Raw genomic sequence first — 16,273 nt, forward strand, 5'->3', positions numbered from 1 at the left:
GACCAGACTTGGGGGTGGGAGTGGGGGGCCCGCCTACCCCCACCTCCGAGTTCTCTGCAGCTTTCCATGGAGAGGGGGCTCAGGGCTGGGGTGGAGTGGGGAGCTCCACTTCCTCCCAACAGCTTTCTACCCCCACCCCACCTCATCCTGTATCACTCCTTCTGGATGGAGCAGTTTGGAGGGCAGGAAAAAGGGAGGATACCACAGGAGGCTGCAGATTCCTCCTGCCCTCCTGCCCCCGGGAGCCCCTCTGGCTGGCCCCATCCGGGGCAGCTCCAGAAGCACCCTCACCTTCCGGCAGCCGTGGTCCTCCTCGGCAGCCCCCTGGCTCAGCTGGCCTGCCTTCTTGCAAATGGACGGCAGGGACTGGTTACAGGGACTGTCGTTCCAGCGACCTTCCTAGGGACACAGGGTGAGGGGCAGTGTCAGTCTCTCTCCCCCAAACCTCCCAAACCTGGCCCTGCCTCTGACTTGCTGTGTGACTCCAAGCAAGAAGCTTGACCTCTCTGTGCTCCATGGTGGAAAATGGGTGGGGGCGAGCAGGATTAGTGCCATAAGCCTCACTAGGCTGATGTGAGCACAGAGTAGCTGTGCAGATGCCTCCAAACTTTGACAAGCACTGTCAAAATAGAAAAGGTGCTCATTTAAATTAGCTCACGTCATAAACACCAAGGACAAGCTGGCTAAGACAGATGAGATTCCCAGTTGGGCAAGGTGTCCAGTCAGTACTCGCAGATCCAGGGCAAGCAGAGACTGTGTGCCCAGACCCTCCCCTCGTTGATGGAGCTGAAGAGGAACTTAGTTCAGCCCCTCCTAACAGCTTTGGTGCTTCTGTGCTGAGTGCATCCAGCCAGCAGTTTTTGCCTGCCTTGAGTGCCATCCGGAGGGCAGAGGTGTCTGTGTGTCTCAGCCCCCAGGAAAATGTGCAGTATTTAGCAGATGCTCAATAAAAGCACGCGTTCTCAATTGTATCCGACTTTTTGTGACCGCATGGACTATAGCCCGCCAGGCTCCTCTGTCCACGGGATTTCTCAGGCAAGGATACTGGAGTAAGTAGCCATTTCCTAAAACAGCATCCTCTAAGCCAGACGCCTCTGGGGTTCCTGGCACTGTTGGCTGTATCTCAAGGCAGAATGTCCTCTCCGTCTCTGAGGTCGGTAGTCTGTCCTACGGTTTTGTCTTTTAAGGAACAGACTTACCTCTGCTTGAAACCCTGTATCAATTCCTTCATCCGCCCACACTGTCTGAACCACAGCCATGGCAGACAGTCACAACGCCACCATTTCTTGAGAGGACAGGACCCTGCGCTGGGGTAGGGCTGGCAGGGAGCAGCCCTGCCTGGGGAGCTTGTCCCTATAATGTGGGTTCTGACGCCACCTGCTGGCGGGGAAGTGCAGCCCGCAGGAGGTCAAGATGATCGCCGGGAGACAAACGTCCAAAGGTTTCATTGAACTCCTTTAATCCTCATGAAGACCCTCTGAGGATGGCACCTTTAGAGTTCCACTGACAGCTGGGAAAACTGAGGCTAAGGAAACTCAGCTAAGGAAACCGAGGCACAGAGACATTAAGTAACTTGCCCAAGATGACCCAGCTAGTTGGAAGTGGAGAGGAGAGTCAAACCCTGGCAATCTCTCCACGCGGACGGGAAGGAGACAAATGGGGAGGAGGGATTCCGAGAGGCAAGGGGGTGGGGTCACAAGCAGGAGCCAATAACGGGACACCCCTCAGCTGCGGTGGCACCGGGAGGCGGGGTCTGGGGGCCCTGTGAGGAGAGAGGTTCTTACCGGCCCCCAGATGGTGACACAGTCCTCCAGGCTGTCTCGGAAGTTGTTGGGCTCAAAGGGGTGCCAATGGGTGAAGCTCACGAGGCTCCCGTCGGACCACTCAAAATTCATCTGCAGTTTCAGGTCGTTGAGACCAATCCACAGCTCCTCCACCTCTGGGGGGGTGCGGCAGGGGAGAGGGGACATCAGGAGGTCGGCCTTCTCCACTGGCAGGGGAGGCGAGGACAGTGCCTGAGCCCCCAGGACGGGCGTTGGGGAGGCAGCCCCTCACCCTGCTTGATCTGCTTGGTGATGAACTCCAGCTCCGCCATGCTGTGGATGCTGAGCAAGTCACCCCCACCCCGCAGACACATCTTCTTGGACTCCTGCCAGCTGCGCTTCTCAGCCTGCAGGCGGTAGCAGTGGCCCTGGAAGGGCTGCCAGCTGGGCTCACACTCCACCTTCACGTTGGCCCACACATCTGCGGAGACCAGAGAGGCCGCTGTTCAGGGGCCGAGACGCCCAGCATGGGCTCAGACCCCCTGGGTGTCAACGCAGACAGGGCCTTGAAGTCCACCTCCTCCCCAAATGTGTCTTAGATCCACTCTTCCCACCAAGCCAGGTCTGAATACTGAAGGATGTTGAAAAGACAAAACCCTCAGGGCAGCTGGAGCCCTGGGAGATGGTGGCAGATTCCACTCAAGATAGGATGGCCCCTCCAGCTGGGGCTCTCAGAGGGAAAGATGGATGGGGACTCAGAACAGAACTGCCCCGGGAACCTCAGTTTCCTCCTCTGTAAAATGGGGCTTCCTGCTGTAAGATTCCAGCTTAGCTCATGTCCACCTCACTTCATAAATGACACCGCCGACACTGTCTCAAAGGACATCTCTGGGGACTTCCCTGGTGGTCTGGTGGCTGAGACTCCATGCTCCCAGTGCAGGGGAGCCTGGGTTCATTCCCTGGTCAGGGAACTAGATCCCACCTGTTGCAACTAAGAGTTTGCATGCCACAGCTAAAGATCCTGCGTGCTGCAACTAAAAAAAAAAAAACAAACATATGCCACAACAAAGATTGAAGGTCCCACCTGTCACAACTAAGATCCGGCGCAGCCAAATAAATAAATATTAAAAAAAAAAAAAAAAAGAAGAAAGAAAAGAACACCTATGGAGCAGGCCACATCAGTCCAGGATGAAGCAGGTGGGAAATGCACCCCCCTCCCAAGTCAGCAGCTCATGAAGTCACTGCTGCCCGGCAGGCATCTGCTGGTTGAAATTCTTCCTCTCATTCCCTCCACCACCCCTTTTCCTCTCCCTGAACCCTAGGGCTGAGAAACCGACCGGTCTTAGGCCCTTCCCCCCCCCATCTCCGTGCATTTCAAGTTCACCCTCTAGGGATTGGGGTCCCAGGGCACCTGATGCAAACAAGCTCTCACTTGGGCCTTGGCAAGAGAAAACAGGACTTCATCAAACCACCTACAACATTGGGTTCGGGCAGGATTCTGCCTGGCTGGGCAAGAAAACATGTACCCACTTGAAGCATCATCCCACTGGGATACACTCCACCCTGGGAGATGCTCCAAGGACTGGCCATACTGTCTCTGGCAGACCCGGCAAAGTGGGGAGGGCTGAGAGCCTAAGCGGGCTCCCTCAGTGGCTCAAGACCTGTCAATCATCTCTTGTCAGCAGCTGGGCTAAGACCCGAGGCTGCCACCTGGACAGAAGAGTTTAGTGGGAGGGAGGAAGCTCAGGAAACGTGGATGCTTCAGGGCCCGATGGTGCCTGCCTCTGAAATGACATGCTTCGAGTGATAAGTGCTGGAAGGCAGGACCCACCCAAGAAACTGCTTAGAAAATAACACCCTGGGACTTCCCTGACGGTCCAGTGGTTAAGAGCCTGTGCCTCCACTGCAGGGGGCGCGGATGCCATCCCAGACTGGAAAACTAAGGTCCCACGTGCCATGCAGTGCAGCCAAAAGGAAAAAAGAAAATATGCCTCACGCAGAGAGATGTGGGCTGGGATGAAAGAGGAAATCCAAGGCTAGAGACATATTTGCAAGTTCATGAGGCCCCAGGGGAGGGCTCCCCACAGCAGCCATGCTGGGCAGATCCAGGGTACAGAGGACTCGGTGAGGGGCCAGGCCCAAAGGGGACCATGTGGGCAAGGCCTGCCCACACCAGCCCTGTGACCCTCCTTTCTTTGCCTGCCCCAGGCTCCCCCGTGTCCACCCCCAGGGGGAGGTGAGGTGCCCTTGATGTGGGCACCAATGTTTTAAACCTTTGCTCCTGATCCCCTAGGGGATGAGGGGAAAGAACAGTGGCCAATGGCCCCAAATCAACCTTTGGCAACACTTTAATGGTCAGAAGCAAAAGTCTGCTCTGTAAGTTCTCCACTTTCTGTGTTTTGTGAATTTTTGTTTTGTCTTGCTGTATTTCTTTATATAAATCCCCTCTTCACCCCATGGGGACTGGACTCCTGCAGGAGCCACTCCAGCCCATGGAGATGCTCCTCTGAGCCAGGCCAGGTCTCCAGCCTTTCAGCAACCCTGCAGGGGATATGAGTTTACCTACCCTCAATCGGCACCTCTGAGACTAAGCTGCTGGATGAAGGCCACACCCCAACTCGGCGCCCTGCCCCTAAAGCTACCTCGGTGAATCACAAATGTGAGCAAGACACTCCCTGCCTTAAAAGCCTGCAAAGGCTCCCACAGCCTACCTGGCCCCACCTGAATTTCATCGGGAAGCCAAAATCCTTTAGGGACTGGCTGCAACCTGCCCTTCTGAACTGTTCATGTCCCCGTGCCCTCTAAGCCAGTACTTCTCAAACTCCACACCAGTCACTAAGATCTTGTGAAATGCAGGTTCTAGTTCAAGTAATTGGGGGGAGGAGGGGCGAGGCACCTGAGAGTCTGCATTTCTAATAAGCACTTACAACATCACTTGGGAAGGTGCTGTTGGTCCAGGGACCACACTTTTTTTTACGTTCTCACATAATATATTATTATGGACGACTGTTCTGGAAAAACATGGACAGCGTGAATGCATTTGGGACCCATCACAGACACTTAGAAATACACCATAGTGTAAAAGGAGGATTCGATGACAAGTGATGTTGGGTCAGCCTGTTCCAAAAGCAAGCAGAGAATCAGGGGAACCACCACGGCTCCCCGAGGGAACCCTTGGGTGTGTCCCTTGCTGCCCTTTGGGTGGGGCGCCTTGTCCACGCTGGCAGCACCCATCTCCTCTGTTAAACCACAGCAGCAGCAGAAAACGGTAGCACTCCTTTGGTGGTTTTTTGTTTTTGTAGGTTCCCAGTTTTTTATTTCCATCTTCCTTTTCAGGATTCGGTTCCAAATTCTTAAAGTAGTGTAGGTGTCTAGCATCTTTCATGAATTTTTCAGGATCCAGTTCTGCTCAATGATAATGCACTGCGCCTGGCCCACCTACGGGCTCCCGCTCAGAGGACATGTCCCCCTCCGCCCCGCTGCCGGCTTTGTGGTCTTCCTTGCGGGGAGCACTTCTCTTCTTGCTTGATCCGGAAGGCCCTTTGGCTCTGGCTTTTTCTGTCCTCTGTTGTTGCTTTTCAAGCTTCGACAGGTGTTCTGGATCAGAGGCAACAGCACCAGGGGCCGGAGATTCCAGTTCCATGGTCACAGGCCCGTCGTTCTGAATGTGGACTTGCAGGCAGGCACTGAACTTGCCACCTTTGATGAGCTCTGGCCTCTCCGCCTTGCACAGCGGCTCCAGGAGGCCCTTGTAAAAGGCCTCAGCCTGCCCTGCGGGCATGGCCAGGTGGAAGTGGGCTCGTTGCCCTTGAGGACGCGCTGCAGGGAGGACTGGCACAGCACATCGTACTGCTTGTCCATCAAGCTCTTCGACCAGTGCTTCCCACTCTCATCCTCAAACACATGCAGGTTTAAGATCTTCCGGACCACATGCTCCAGTTCCAGGGAAATACCCAACAACACGCCGATGACCCATCTGATGGCGCCTATCTGCTCTCCTCCAACTGTGATGCTGGCCTGGGTGATGCGCAGCACCATGGCCTTCATAGTGGCAGCTGGGACAGGGACCACGCTTTTTTTTTTTTTTTAATATTTATTTATTTATGGCTGTGTTGGGTCTCAGTTGCAGCATTCTGGCTTCTGTGTAGCTGTGGATGTAACACACTAGCTGCTCTGCAGCATACGGGATCTTAGTTCCCAGACCAGGAATTGAACCCACATCCCCTGAATTGGAAGGTGGATTCTTAACCACTGGATCACCAGGGACATCCCGGGACCACACTTTTAAGTAGTGGCCATCTGTACTCTAACCTTCAGGGTGCAATCCTCGCCGACCTTAGAGCTGCTGTGACCTTCCAGGCCTCCATGCCTTTGCACCTGCCCTTCCCTCTGCCAGTCATGCCCTTTCCCCACACCTCTTTATGGCTTTTTAAACTTATACTTCACTTGAAAGGCCCAAATCCAATGTCACCTCCTGGAAACCCTCCTTAGCTCTCAAGAGCTTGATCAATTTCTTCTCAAAGCTCTCTAATATATATTCTATTTTTTACAACAACTCGGGATATTCCGTTTGTGGGTTGACATGTCCATCACCTGCGGCAGACTGCGACAACCAGGAGGACAGGATGGGTCGTGAAGCATTTAATACAGTTCCCAACAAATGTCCCAGAATGAATGAATAGCACATTTCAATTTGTTCAGATTTCAGCAGAACCATTTAAGAAGAGGGAGGATCCGAGCCCCTTGTGCTGTGAGGGTGGGTGGGCAGTGGCTGTGGCCTGAGGAGCCCCCCACCACCCACGTCCACCCCACTCACCGGGAGGTGGGGGCTCGGCGGCCGTGGCGTTGGGCTTCTTCTTGCAGACGTAGGGCAGCGCGATGCTGCAGTCGCGGTTCTGCCAGCCGCCGGACGACTCCGTGCGGATCACCCCGCAGTTCTCCTCGCTCGGGTTGTCCGGCTGATCTGTGGGGAGCGCAGGGCGCCAGCGCCCCAGGGGAGAGGAACTCACCCCCTGGCCCGGGAGCCCTCCCCCGAGCCTCACGCTTCCCTGGAAGCCTGAGCCCGCTCAGATGCCCAGCGCTGCGCTTCGGCTCTCTTGCCTCCTCCCCGGGGCTCACGTGGTCCACGACCTTCTGCCTGGGCCAACCATGCCCACCCTCCCTGGCCAGGCCTGCTGAGGGCCCCAGTGCCCGTAGCTGAAGGGTTGCATGGGGATGAAATCCAGTCCACCTTCCAGGCCAAGTGCCGCCAGGAAAGGGCATCATTCCTAATTCAGACAACGTGCTGCACGGACCACTGGCACCCAATCTGGAGTGGGTGGAAATCTGCTGGTCTAGAGTAGGGTACCAGGGAAGGAGTACCTAGGAGACCAAGTGCCTGTGGGATCCCCAGGCCGCCCTGCACCCCAAACCCGGCGCCTCACCACTCTCCCAGTTGAGGTACTTGAGAGGCGAGTTGTCTGACCACTGCCAGCCTCCACTGGTGTCCAGGTCGTTAAGGCCAATCCACAGTGTGGAACTGTAGCCAGTGAGGAGCCCTGACCACAAGAGGGCGACAGTGAGGTGGGGGGGTCATCCTAACCCCAGTCCTCCACTCGCTGCCCCACCAACTGCATCCTGCCCTCCAGCAGCAGCAGAAAGGGCTCAGGGCCACCCTTCAAGGTGGGGACAGGTCTTGGGGTCCTGCCCGCTGCCCCCTGCCCCCGCCTCACCATTGATGTAGGTCTGCTCGTGGATCTCCGTGATGCTCAGCAGGTCTGCCCCCTGCTGCTCGCAGCTGGCCCAGGCCTCCCTCCAGGACAGCGTGGACTGGAAGTTGAACTGATAGCAGCTGTCGGTCAGCTGGTCCTTGTCCCAGAAGGTCTCGCAGTCGTTACCTGCCACCATGACAGCCAGGTGTGGGTCCCGCCCCAGCCCGCTCTGCGGGGTCCAAGGGGAGGTCCCTCAAGGAATATGCAGAGACCCTATGGAGGTGGGGGGTGGGGGCACTTCTCACTCGAGTCTGGAAAGTTCCACCGCCCACACCTGCTGCACTCCCCACCCCAGGGCCGACCTCCTGCCACCCCACCCACTGGCCCTCACCCTTGATGGGGCAGAAGCCCCAGCGCTCGTCCTTGCCGTAGTCCTGGGTGGTGGCGCACCATAGGTGCCCATCCTCGCGGCCAGTGCTGGTGCAGCCGTGGAACCACTGGTTGTCATATTTGAAGGGGATGGTGCACGGCTTCCCGTGGGAGTTGCCCTGGATGGTGTAGACCTCTGCAGGAGAGGGGAGCCAGGCCCTTGGCATCTGGACCCCAGAGGCTGCCCAGCCCGCTCACCCCTCAGGGAAAATCCCCTACAGCCCCGGGAGCCGGGGTGGGCAGGGGTCAGCAGAGAGAGGGAGGGGGCAGCGATGCCAGACAGTGGCCGGAAGGCTGCCTCTGCCCTTGGTTCAGCCCAGGAGCCTGGGAGAGGTCCCGCTGCTCATCCCATCGGGCTGGGAAAGGGGGTCCCCTAGGGCCCCTAACACCTGTCCAAAATTCAGCTGCCTCACATGCCAAGTTCCATCTTGGCACTCTAGGAGGTATCCTGGGAAAGGGCCTCCAGGATGGAGCTGCCCACCAGGAAAGGCTTCTCACAGGGTGACTCCAGTCCCCATTCACCCGTGCAAAAGGGGGATGGAGACACCTGTGGACGGTGACCCTGGGGTCCCCTTGAAGAGTGGGCCTGGGAGAAAAGGGGTTTCTCTTTCAGTTGTACGTTATACACTTTTGAACTGACTGAGGTCTTTACAAGAGTGTATCAGGTTTTGTAAGTTTTTTAAGGCAAATAAATGCTCTGAAGTTCATTTTCTCCATGATCCCCAAATGCTTCCCATGACGATGAAAGAGCTGACTGCCAGAGGCCTGTGGAGGCCAAGGTTTTGTCTCCCCCGCGTCTGTCCCTCGTGGCTCCAGGCCCCTGACACCAGGGGTAGCCTCTCACCATAGTAGGGCCGCGCACACAGGTCCTCGTCGCTGCCATAGATGCGCCACTGGCCGCTGCGGGTCTGGTCACCGCGCTCGGGGCTGCCAGCCTTGGATGTGTTGCCGACACGGCCCCCCAGGAGCAGGGATAGCTGGTCGCCCAGGGTGCGACAGTTCCAGCGAAGACTCAGTGCCTCGCGGTCACACTCGTACATGCCCAGGGAGGCGGTGGTGTTGGTGCCCGGCCAGCCTGTGCCCAAGCACTGCATGGTGCCCAGGTTGAAGAGCCGGTTTCGGGAGACCCACTTCCAGCGCTGGGCAGGAAGGCTGGCATTGCAGGCTGGAGAGACTCGGACTTGCCCACCCTGGGCCTCCAGGCAGCCCTGCAGTCCATGGCTGAAGATGACGAAGACGTTGGGCTCTGGAAGGAAAGCAGGACATGAAGCCATCACAGGGGTCTCCTGGCTGCTGTCGACGGCCAGGCTGCCTGCAGACACTGACGCTGGTAGTGGGCTGTGGGCCTTCTTCCTATGATAAATCACTCCATCCTCACGACTGGCCCTGTGCATGGGGTGGTGAGAGGCACGGCTGGCCCCCTGTGCCCAGTCAAGGCAGAGCCCACATGGCCAGCCTCTGCCCTGGTCCCACAGCACCTGGAGGAGGACTCAGCCTTCTGTCCTGTCTCCCCCAAAGCAAACCAAATTCCACAGGGCAAGTTGGGGGCTGTTTCCTTTTATGAAGATCTCAGGAGGAGGGGGAAGGTGTTTACATCAGACACTGCACTGCGGCCTTTATCAAAACCTCTGTTACATGGCGTTGTTTTTCCACCAGAGTTCTCCAGCCTGAAATTGCTTTGTCTCACTCTTCCCCGCTGCTCCTCACCTTCACTGGCTCCATCTTTTCCTCTCATTTAGAATCTTCCCAAACCACTCGCCAGGCCACCCCCAGCAAACCCAACCATTCACATCCCATAACCATCTCACTCCTGAGATTTTAGACAGCACTTAGCTCTCTGCCTTCCCCAGTCTCGCATCTTCTCACCCATCACCTCGCTAAGCAGACACTCTATGGAAGACACTGAAATCCAACCTGCCCCCTGCCAAACACTGATGAAGAAATCAAGACTTAAATATATAGGAGGTAGATCAGTGGTTCCCTGGGGCTAGGCTGGGTAATGGGAATGGGGAGTGGCTAAGAAAAAGCACAGGGTCTCTTTAGGGGGAATGAAAATGTTCTAAAATCAAACTGGCACGGGACTTCCCTGGTGGTCCAGCGGCTTAGACTCTGCGCTCCCAGTGCAGGGGGCCCAGGTTTGATCCCTGGTCAAGGGAACTAGATCCCGCAGGCTGCAACTAAGAGTTCGCATGCCACAGCACAGACTGAAGATCCCTCTTGCTCAACTAAGACCCAGCGCAGACAAATAAATAAACCCAATCATTTAAAAAATAAAATTAGATTGTCATGATAGCTGCACAATTCTGTGAACATACTAAGACCCAGTTAAATGCATATTTTAAATGCGTGAGTTTTATGATATGTGAATTATATCTCAAAGCTTTTATTATATCCCTAAGGTTTTGAGAGAGAGAAAGGAAGAAGCAGACATGCATTTGAGCCACAAAGCGACCCAGTCGTGGTATCACACAGCCAGGAAGCAAACCCAGGTCTCTGTGACCTCACGTTTTGTGCCCTAGCTGCCACTGAGTACAACACCACACACACAGCACCTCCCAGGCTCCAAAGCACTTCTGCATCTACTAGCCACCGGCTCTGCAGGACAATTTTCACGCCTCAAAAGCATGAGTCTGACTGCCAGGGTTCAGATCCCAGCTATGCCGTTTAATGCGTGAGTTGGGTGCACTGTTCAGCTTCCTCTTCATGAAACTATTGTAAAGGTTAAATGAGATAATACATGTCAAGTGTTGGAACAGGATCCAGCACATAATAAGAGCACCATAAATGTTCCTGATGATTCCATACTATAGCCAAAGAATTTGACTATGGGTAGTGTAACAGTTTGACCAGAGTCTTGAGACTGAAATCTGGCCCCCCATCTTCTGAATCCAAACCCCAAGACCTTTCTGCTCCATCATGCAGGCCTGATCCTCCCTCTGTAAGCCATTCATCATGGCCATGCAGCATGATCTTTTAAAGATAAATAAGTCCTAAAAAAAAATTTTTTTTTAAATAATATTGGAGTGTTCTGTGCTCGCAATGCAGGGGGCCCATGTTCAATCTCTGGTCGGGGAACTAGATGCCACATGCTGCAACTATGCCCTGGAGCAGTCAAATAAATATTTTCAAAAATAATAATAATAATAATATCAGTGTGTTGAAAGTCATAAAGAAAACAGTGGTAAGTTCAGTAACATGATTTTTTTCATGGCACAAAAAATGCCATAAAAACAATCAGAATTCAAGTGACAAAAATACATGTAACTTACTAGAGGCAAATAGTTTATTCCCTAAAATGAAAACAGCTTCTACAAAAAAAATATATAATAAATTAGGAGTAAAATGGCACCAATATAGTAGAAAATGAGTAAAAGACATGTATACACAGCTAAAGCAAACGAAATGTAATTGGCGGTTAAATATTTGAAATGACAGCTTCTCTCATAGCAAAAGAAAAAGCAACATGTCATGTTAGTCTCTCTCCCGCCTTCAAAGGTGATTCATCATTCTATAAATGAAATTCCAACTCCTTGCTATGAGCCATCAGATCCCACATATTCTGGTCCTGCTGATCAGTCTAATCTCAGATCGAACTGCTCCCCCTTGTTCAAGTCACAGGGACCTCCTTGCCCTTCCTTGAACAGGCCTAACTCTTTCCTGCCTCAGGGCCTTTGCACTGTCTCCTCTGCCTGGCATTTTGCATTTCAGAAAAAAAAAAGTCACATCTTGGGGACTTCCCTGGTGGTCCGCTGGTTAAGACTCTGCATTCCGCATGCAGCAGGCATGGCTTCAATCTCTGGTCAGGGAACTAAGATCCCACATGCTCCTGCATGCCACACAGTGCGCCAAAAAATAAAAAATGCAGGTGCCCAGGTACCACTCCAGAGACTGATTTAATTGGCCTGAGATTGGTATTTAAAAAGGCACATCTTTAGAGAGGCCCTCTCCGACTTCCATATCTAAAGTAGTCAGAGTTCCTCTCTAGCATAATTATCTCCCCATCATTTATTGTTATCTGACATTTTTCCAACATCTGGGCTATCTGTGAGTCTGGGTCTGCTGACTATTTTTTCTGTTGATTATTCCTGCTGTTTGCATGTATAGTAACTTTTATTACATACTGGACATAGTGGATAATGTTACCAGGAGCATGTTTCTTTTTTATTATTATTATTGCATATTGGACTCGTGGATGACACGTTATAGGGCGTCTGGACGCATTATCTTCCTTAAAAGAATGTGAAGTTTTGTTGTGGCAGGCAGTTAAATTAGTGGTAGATCATCCTGATTCTGCAGGGGCTTAGGTTTGCTAGGGTGGGGCTGTTCCGGTTTTTAGTTTAGTCTTAAGGTGTGGCCCTTAACCTTGGGTTTAATCATAAGGTGAGGCCCTTCTAGCATTTCAAAAGAAAACCTTAGGCAATTACCAAGCTCCTCGAACTCAGTGGAACTTGAACTCCAAACTCTTGTTTTCTCAGCATTAGGCAGCAACTGAAATCTCTTCTTCCCCACTGCTGTTTCTCGATGGGTTCCCTAAAGCGTCACTCTGCCTATGCAGTTTCGAGCTGCCAAGTATCTGAGGAGAATTTGAATGAGGACATCTCTTGCCTTTCTAGGATTTTCCCTCTTGATTTTTAGCTTTTCTGGAAGCCCCACACTCTGACCAGTAAAGCTGTTCCATTCTGTTGCAGCTCCTCAAACTGGATAGTGTTCTCAGGAGGAAAGTGAAAAGTGTTAGTTGCTTAGTCATTTCCAACTCTTTGTGACTCCATGGACTGTAGCCCGCCAGGCTCCTCTCTCCATGGAATTCTCCAGGCAAGAATACTGGAGCGGGCCCCCATTCTCTTCTCCAGGGGATCTTACACACCCAGGGACTGAACCCTGGTCTTCTGCATTGCAGGCAAATTCCTTACCGTCTGAGCCACCAGGGAAGCCAAAAAGCTGCTTAAATGAACCACTCACTTCATCTTTTCTCTCAAGGACTGTTTCCTCCTTGGCTCTGCCTGGTTTTGACTGCTCCTGAACCACTGTATTTTATGTTTTATCATTAACCGATAAGGGCTTTTAGCCAGAGAACCAGACTGATAAAAGCTAACCTTCCATTTCCAGAACCAGAGCTCATGAACTAACATGGTTTTGTTTACTTTCTGTCTCCCCTCTTGTTCAGAAATTTCCAAGACTTCCTCTTCACACTGTATCCTCAGTACCTGTAACTCCACTCAACAGATGGTACTGCTTAATAAAATAACAAATGAACAAATGAAGAATGAATGAATGGATTCCATGCCTAGATAACAATCCAGAGAAGGCAATGGCACCCCACTCCAGTACTCTTGCCTGAAAAATCCCATGGATGGAGAAGCCTGGTGGGCTGCTGTCTATGGGGTCGCACAGAGTCATACACGACTGAAGCGACCTAGCAGCAGCAGCAGATAACAATCACAACCAACCTAACTTTCTGCTCCTCGTCCCAGCTGCCAAATCAATTTCACTAAAACAGAGCACCACAGCTCCTGTCACTGCATGCTGAAACTCCACAGTGGGCAGCTTCCCTGGTGATCTAGTGGCTAAAACTCCACGTTCCCATTGCAAGGGGCCCAGGTTTGATCCCTGGTCAGGGAACTAGACCCCACATGCTGTAACTAAGAGTTCTCATGCTGCAACGAAGATCAAAGATCCTGCGAGATGCAACTAAGACCTGGTGCAGCCAAATAAATAAATAATAAAACATTTTTTTAAAAGATTTGTTAGAATTAAGAAATAAAGGAACTCCAAAGTGGGAAGGCTGGTGGGGAGGGACACCGGTCACTCTATTCTTTGATGACACCGGGATGGGGTCCTCTTTAGACAAGACACAGGTGACTTCCTGAGGGGCCAACAAGCATGACCACCACAGCAAAGACGTCCCTGTTGCCCCCCGCCCTAACCTGCTCCTTCCCTTCCAGCTCCTCTCCAGGAACCACAAACTGGCCCAGGACTCCATCCAGGCCTGCCCGAGCGTTTGACTGAATTGGGCATTTGTTTCTCAGAAACTCCACTCCAGCGAGGACCATCAGCAACAGGAAGTAACCCTCGGCAGGGGGAGGGAAAGGGTCCGGGGCCGGAAAAGGGAGAAAGTAGTATTTGCTTTCGTAGGTGACCTTAGAGACGGGGCTGGACACACAGCCCAAAACATCACAGGAACCTATAGCAGCCCGGGGGCCAGTGTCTTCCCTTCCTCCCCAGCCAGAAAACCCAGGCACGGTACATCAACTTCGCAGGCGTGCAGTGGTAACAAGGGCAAGTGAAGGCTCCAAAAGAGGCCCACGTGGTCAGGAGACGCCACCTTCCCAGCACTGGATGAGGAAACTGAGGCCCAGAGGGGGAGAGAGCAGGACGCCCAAGCACAGCACCTGTCAAGGCCTCAGCGTCCTCCTTTGTCACCCGGGTCCCTGCTGCAAGTCCCTCCTCCCTCTGCCGTCCAAGGTCCTGGGTTCAATGACCCATCTCTCCCTGCATATATCCCAGGCAATGCCAGGAACACGAGGAGACACACCGTACTGTCCCAGCTAGAGACAGTGGGTCTGGACACAGCAGGAGACAAGGGCAAACAAGCCCTTCAAGTCCAGGTGTCTGGGAGCAGCAGAGGGAGCTGGGCCTTCGGACTCTGAAGTCACTGAGGACCTGGAGGAGACAGAAGGTGAGGGATGCGGGTCACAGAACTGCCTTGGCAGCAAATGAGAAAAGGAAAAGGAATTTGGGAGCAGCGGGGAGGCCGAGGGGAATTCTCAGCAGTGGAACCCTGGGGCTTTGCTAAGGAGGGGGCTGGGGGCCTCTGGGGAGAGCATTTTCCACCCAGAGTTGAGGGGTGGGTCTGGGTCCCCCCAGAAAGAAAGCTGTTTCTCCAGGGGTCAATGGAAGCAGAGATGAGGCCCAGGCTTGGCCAAGTTAAAGATGCTCAAGGGATGGGAAGGAAACCAGGCATTTTGGAAACTGACTCTGTACCGTCATTCGAGCTCTGCTCTCTGCAGGCACACGGGAGGTGGCAGGAGGAGCTCAAAGCGAAGACCTGATGCCCCTCATCATGAGAAGGCTCTCCCACCCAAGAAGGTCCCCTCCACCCTTACCCAGCCCTCTAGCCCTGCTCCACTCACCTGGGAGCCTCGGGTGGCTGGGCAGGGAGTGGAAGTGGCCCTCACTGGGACCTTGTAGGGTCCTCAGTGAGGACAAGGATGACCCCCCGTATCTGGATGGTCACACCAACACCACCACACCAGGCACCCAGGTGTGGGTCACAGTGCACTTGTTCAGGGAGTGAACAAATGAATGAAGCCAGGCAGGTAACCATGCATTGACGGCCATCTGTACACCATGCATTTATTTGTTCAACAAGTATTCCCTGAGAATCTCACGGGTGCCGGGCAGGGTGCCAGGCACTGAGGGTCCAGGACTGAGTCACACAGATACAACCCAGCCTCTGTCGCCATATGGGCTGGTAGGGGCCAGGCTCTGTGTGGAAGATATGGAGAGGGTAACAGAATCCCTGACTTTGTGGAGCCACCCACAGTCTCTGGTCTTTGTTTTGTCTGCCCAGCAAACTTCCCGTCCTCTTCCCCTTCTTATTTATAAAGAATTTTCCTGTATCTCTGGCTGAGTGGGCACCAGGCTCATTGTGCTGTGCTATGCTAAGTCGCTTCAGTCGTGTCCGACTCTTTGTGACCTCATGGACTGTAGTCTGCTGGGCTCCCCTGTCCATGGGGATTTTCCAAGGCAAAAATACTGGAGTGAGTTGCCATGATCTCCTTTAGGGGATCTTCCTGACCCAGAGATTGAACCCAAGTTTCTTGCATAGCAGGAGGATTCTTTACTGTCTGAACCATCAGGGAAGCCTAAGAATACTGGAGTGGGCAGCCTATCCCTTCTCCAGGGTATCTTCCTGACCTGGGAGTCAAACCGGGGTCTCCTGCGTTGCAGGCGGATTCTTTACCAGCTGATTTACCAGGGAAGCCCACGAGGCTCACTACTGGCCAATAATCATGTCCATTCCCAGGCCACAGTGACTGGCACTTAAACAGGGCCAACCAGAGCCCCTCTCGGAACACTGAAGTCCCCTCTCTAAACTGGGGCTGCCACGTTTCCTACCACGAGGAAAAGAGCTTTCTGCTGTAGGCAAGGAAGGGATACTATGGGAAGAGATACAAAGCTGAGAGATGGAAGGAGGGGGAGCGAGTGCTCAGGGTGCAGAATGTCCAGCCCGTCCCTGAGTTCTTACAGCTCTGCCTCTGTTCCATGCATCATTCAGGATCATTTGCAGCTACATTTCTCTCTCTTTTCTTTTTTCGCTGAGCTGGTTTGCATCAGGATTTTGTCCTTGTAACCAAAGAATTCTGATAAACACACAGCCCTAGGTCCTGG

The 16,273-nt window shown here is 53.3% G+C and overlaps 1 protein-coding gene and 1 pseudogene across 2 annotated transcripts in view; both read right to left on the minus strand.

The window, feature by feature from the left end:
* The window catches only part of MRC2 (mannose receptor C-type 2), a 59,623-nt gene that overhangs the window by 17,304 nt on the left and 26,046 nt on the right, over window positions 1–16,273 (minus strand). For both annotated transcript variants that reach the window (XM_086357083.1, XM_086357082.1), the window contains exons 2-9: window positions 8,727–9,128; window positions 7,845–8,018; window positions 7,475–7,639; window positions 7,187–7,300; window positions 6,580–6,726; window positions 2,056–2,244; window positions 1,785–1,939; window positions 292–399 (exon numbers count right to left, since the gene is read on the minus strand). In XM_086357083.1, coding sequence (XP_086213209.1) covers window positions 292–399; window positions 1,785–1,939; window positions 2,056–2,244; window positions 6,580–6,726; window positions 7,187–7,300; window positions 7,475–7,639; window positions 7,845–8,018; window positions 8,727–9,128 — 1,454 coding nt within the window. The remainder of the gene's footprint in view (window positions 1–291; window positions 400–1,784; window positions 1,940–2,055; window positions 2,245–6,579; window positions 6,727–7,186; window positions 7,301–7,474; window positions 7,640–7,844; window positions 8,019–8,726; window positions 9,129–16,273) is intronic.
* LOC147351391 (D-aminoacyl-tRNA deacylase 1 pseudogene) lies at window positions 5,041–5,946 on the minus strand (annotated as a pseudogene).

The sequence above is a fragment of the Bos grunniens genome, chromosome 19 (genome assembly GCF_055505025.1).
Source record: "Bos grunniens cultivar Pamir isolate PY7600 chromosome 19, Bosgru_T2T1.0, whole genome shotgun sequence".
NCBI classification, from domain to species: domain Eukaryota; kingdom Metazoa; phylum Chordata; class Mammalia; order Artiodactyla; family Bovidae; genus Bos; species Bos grunniens.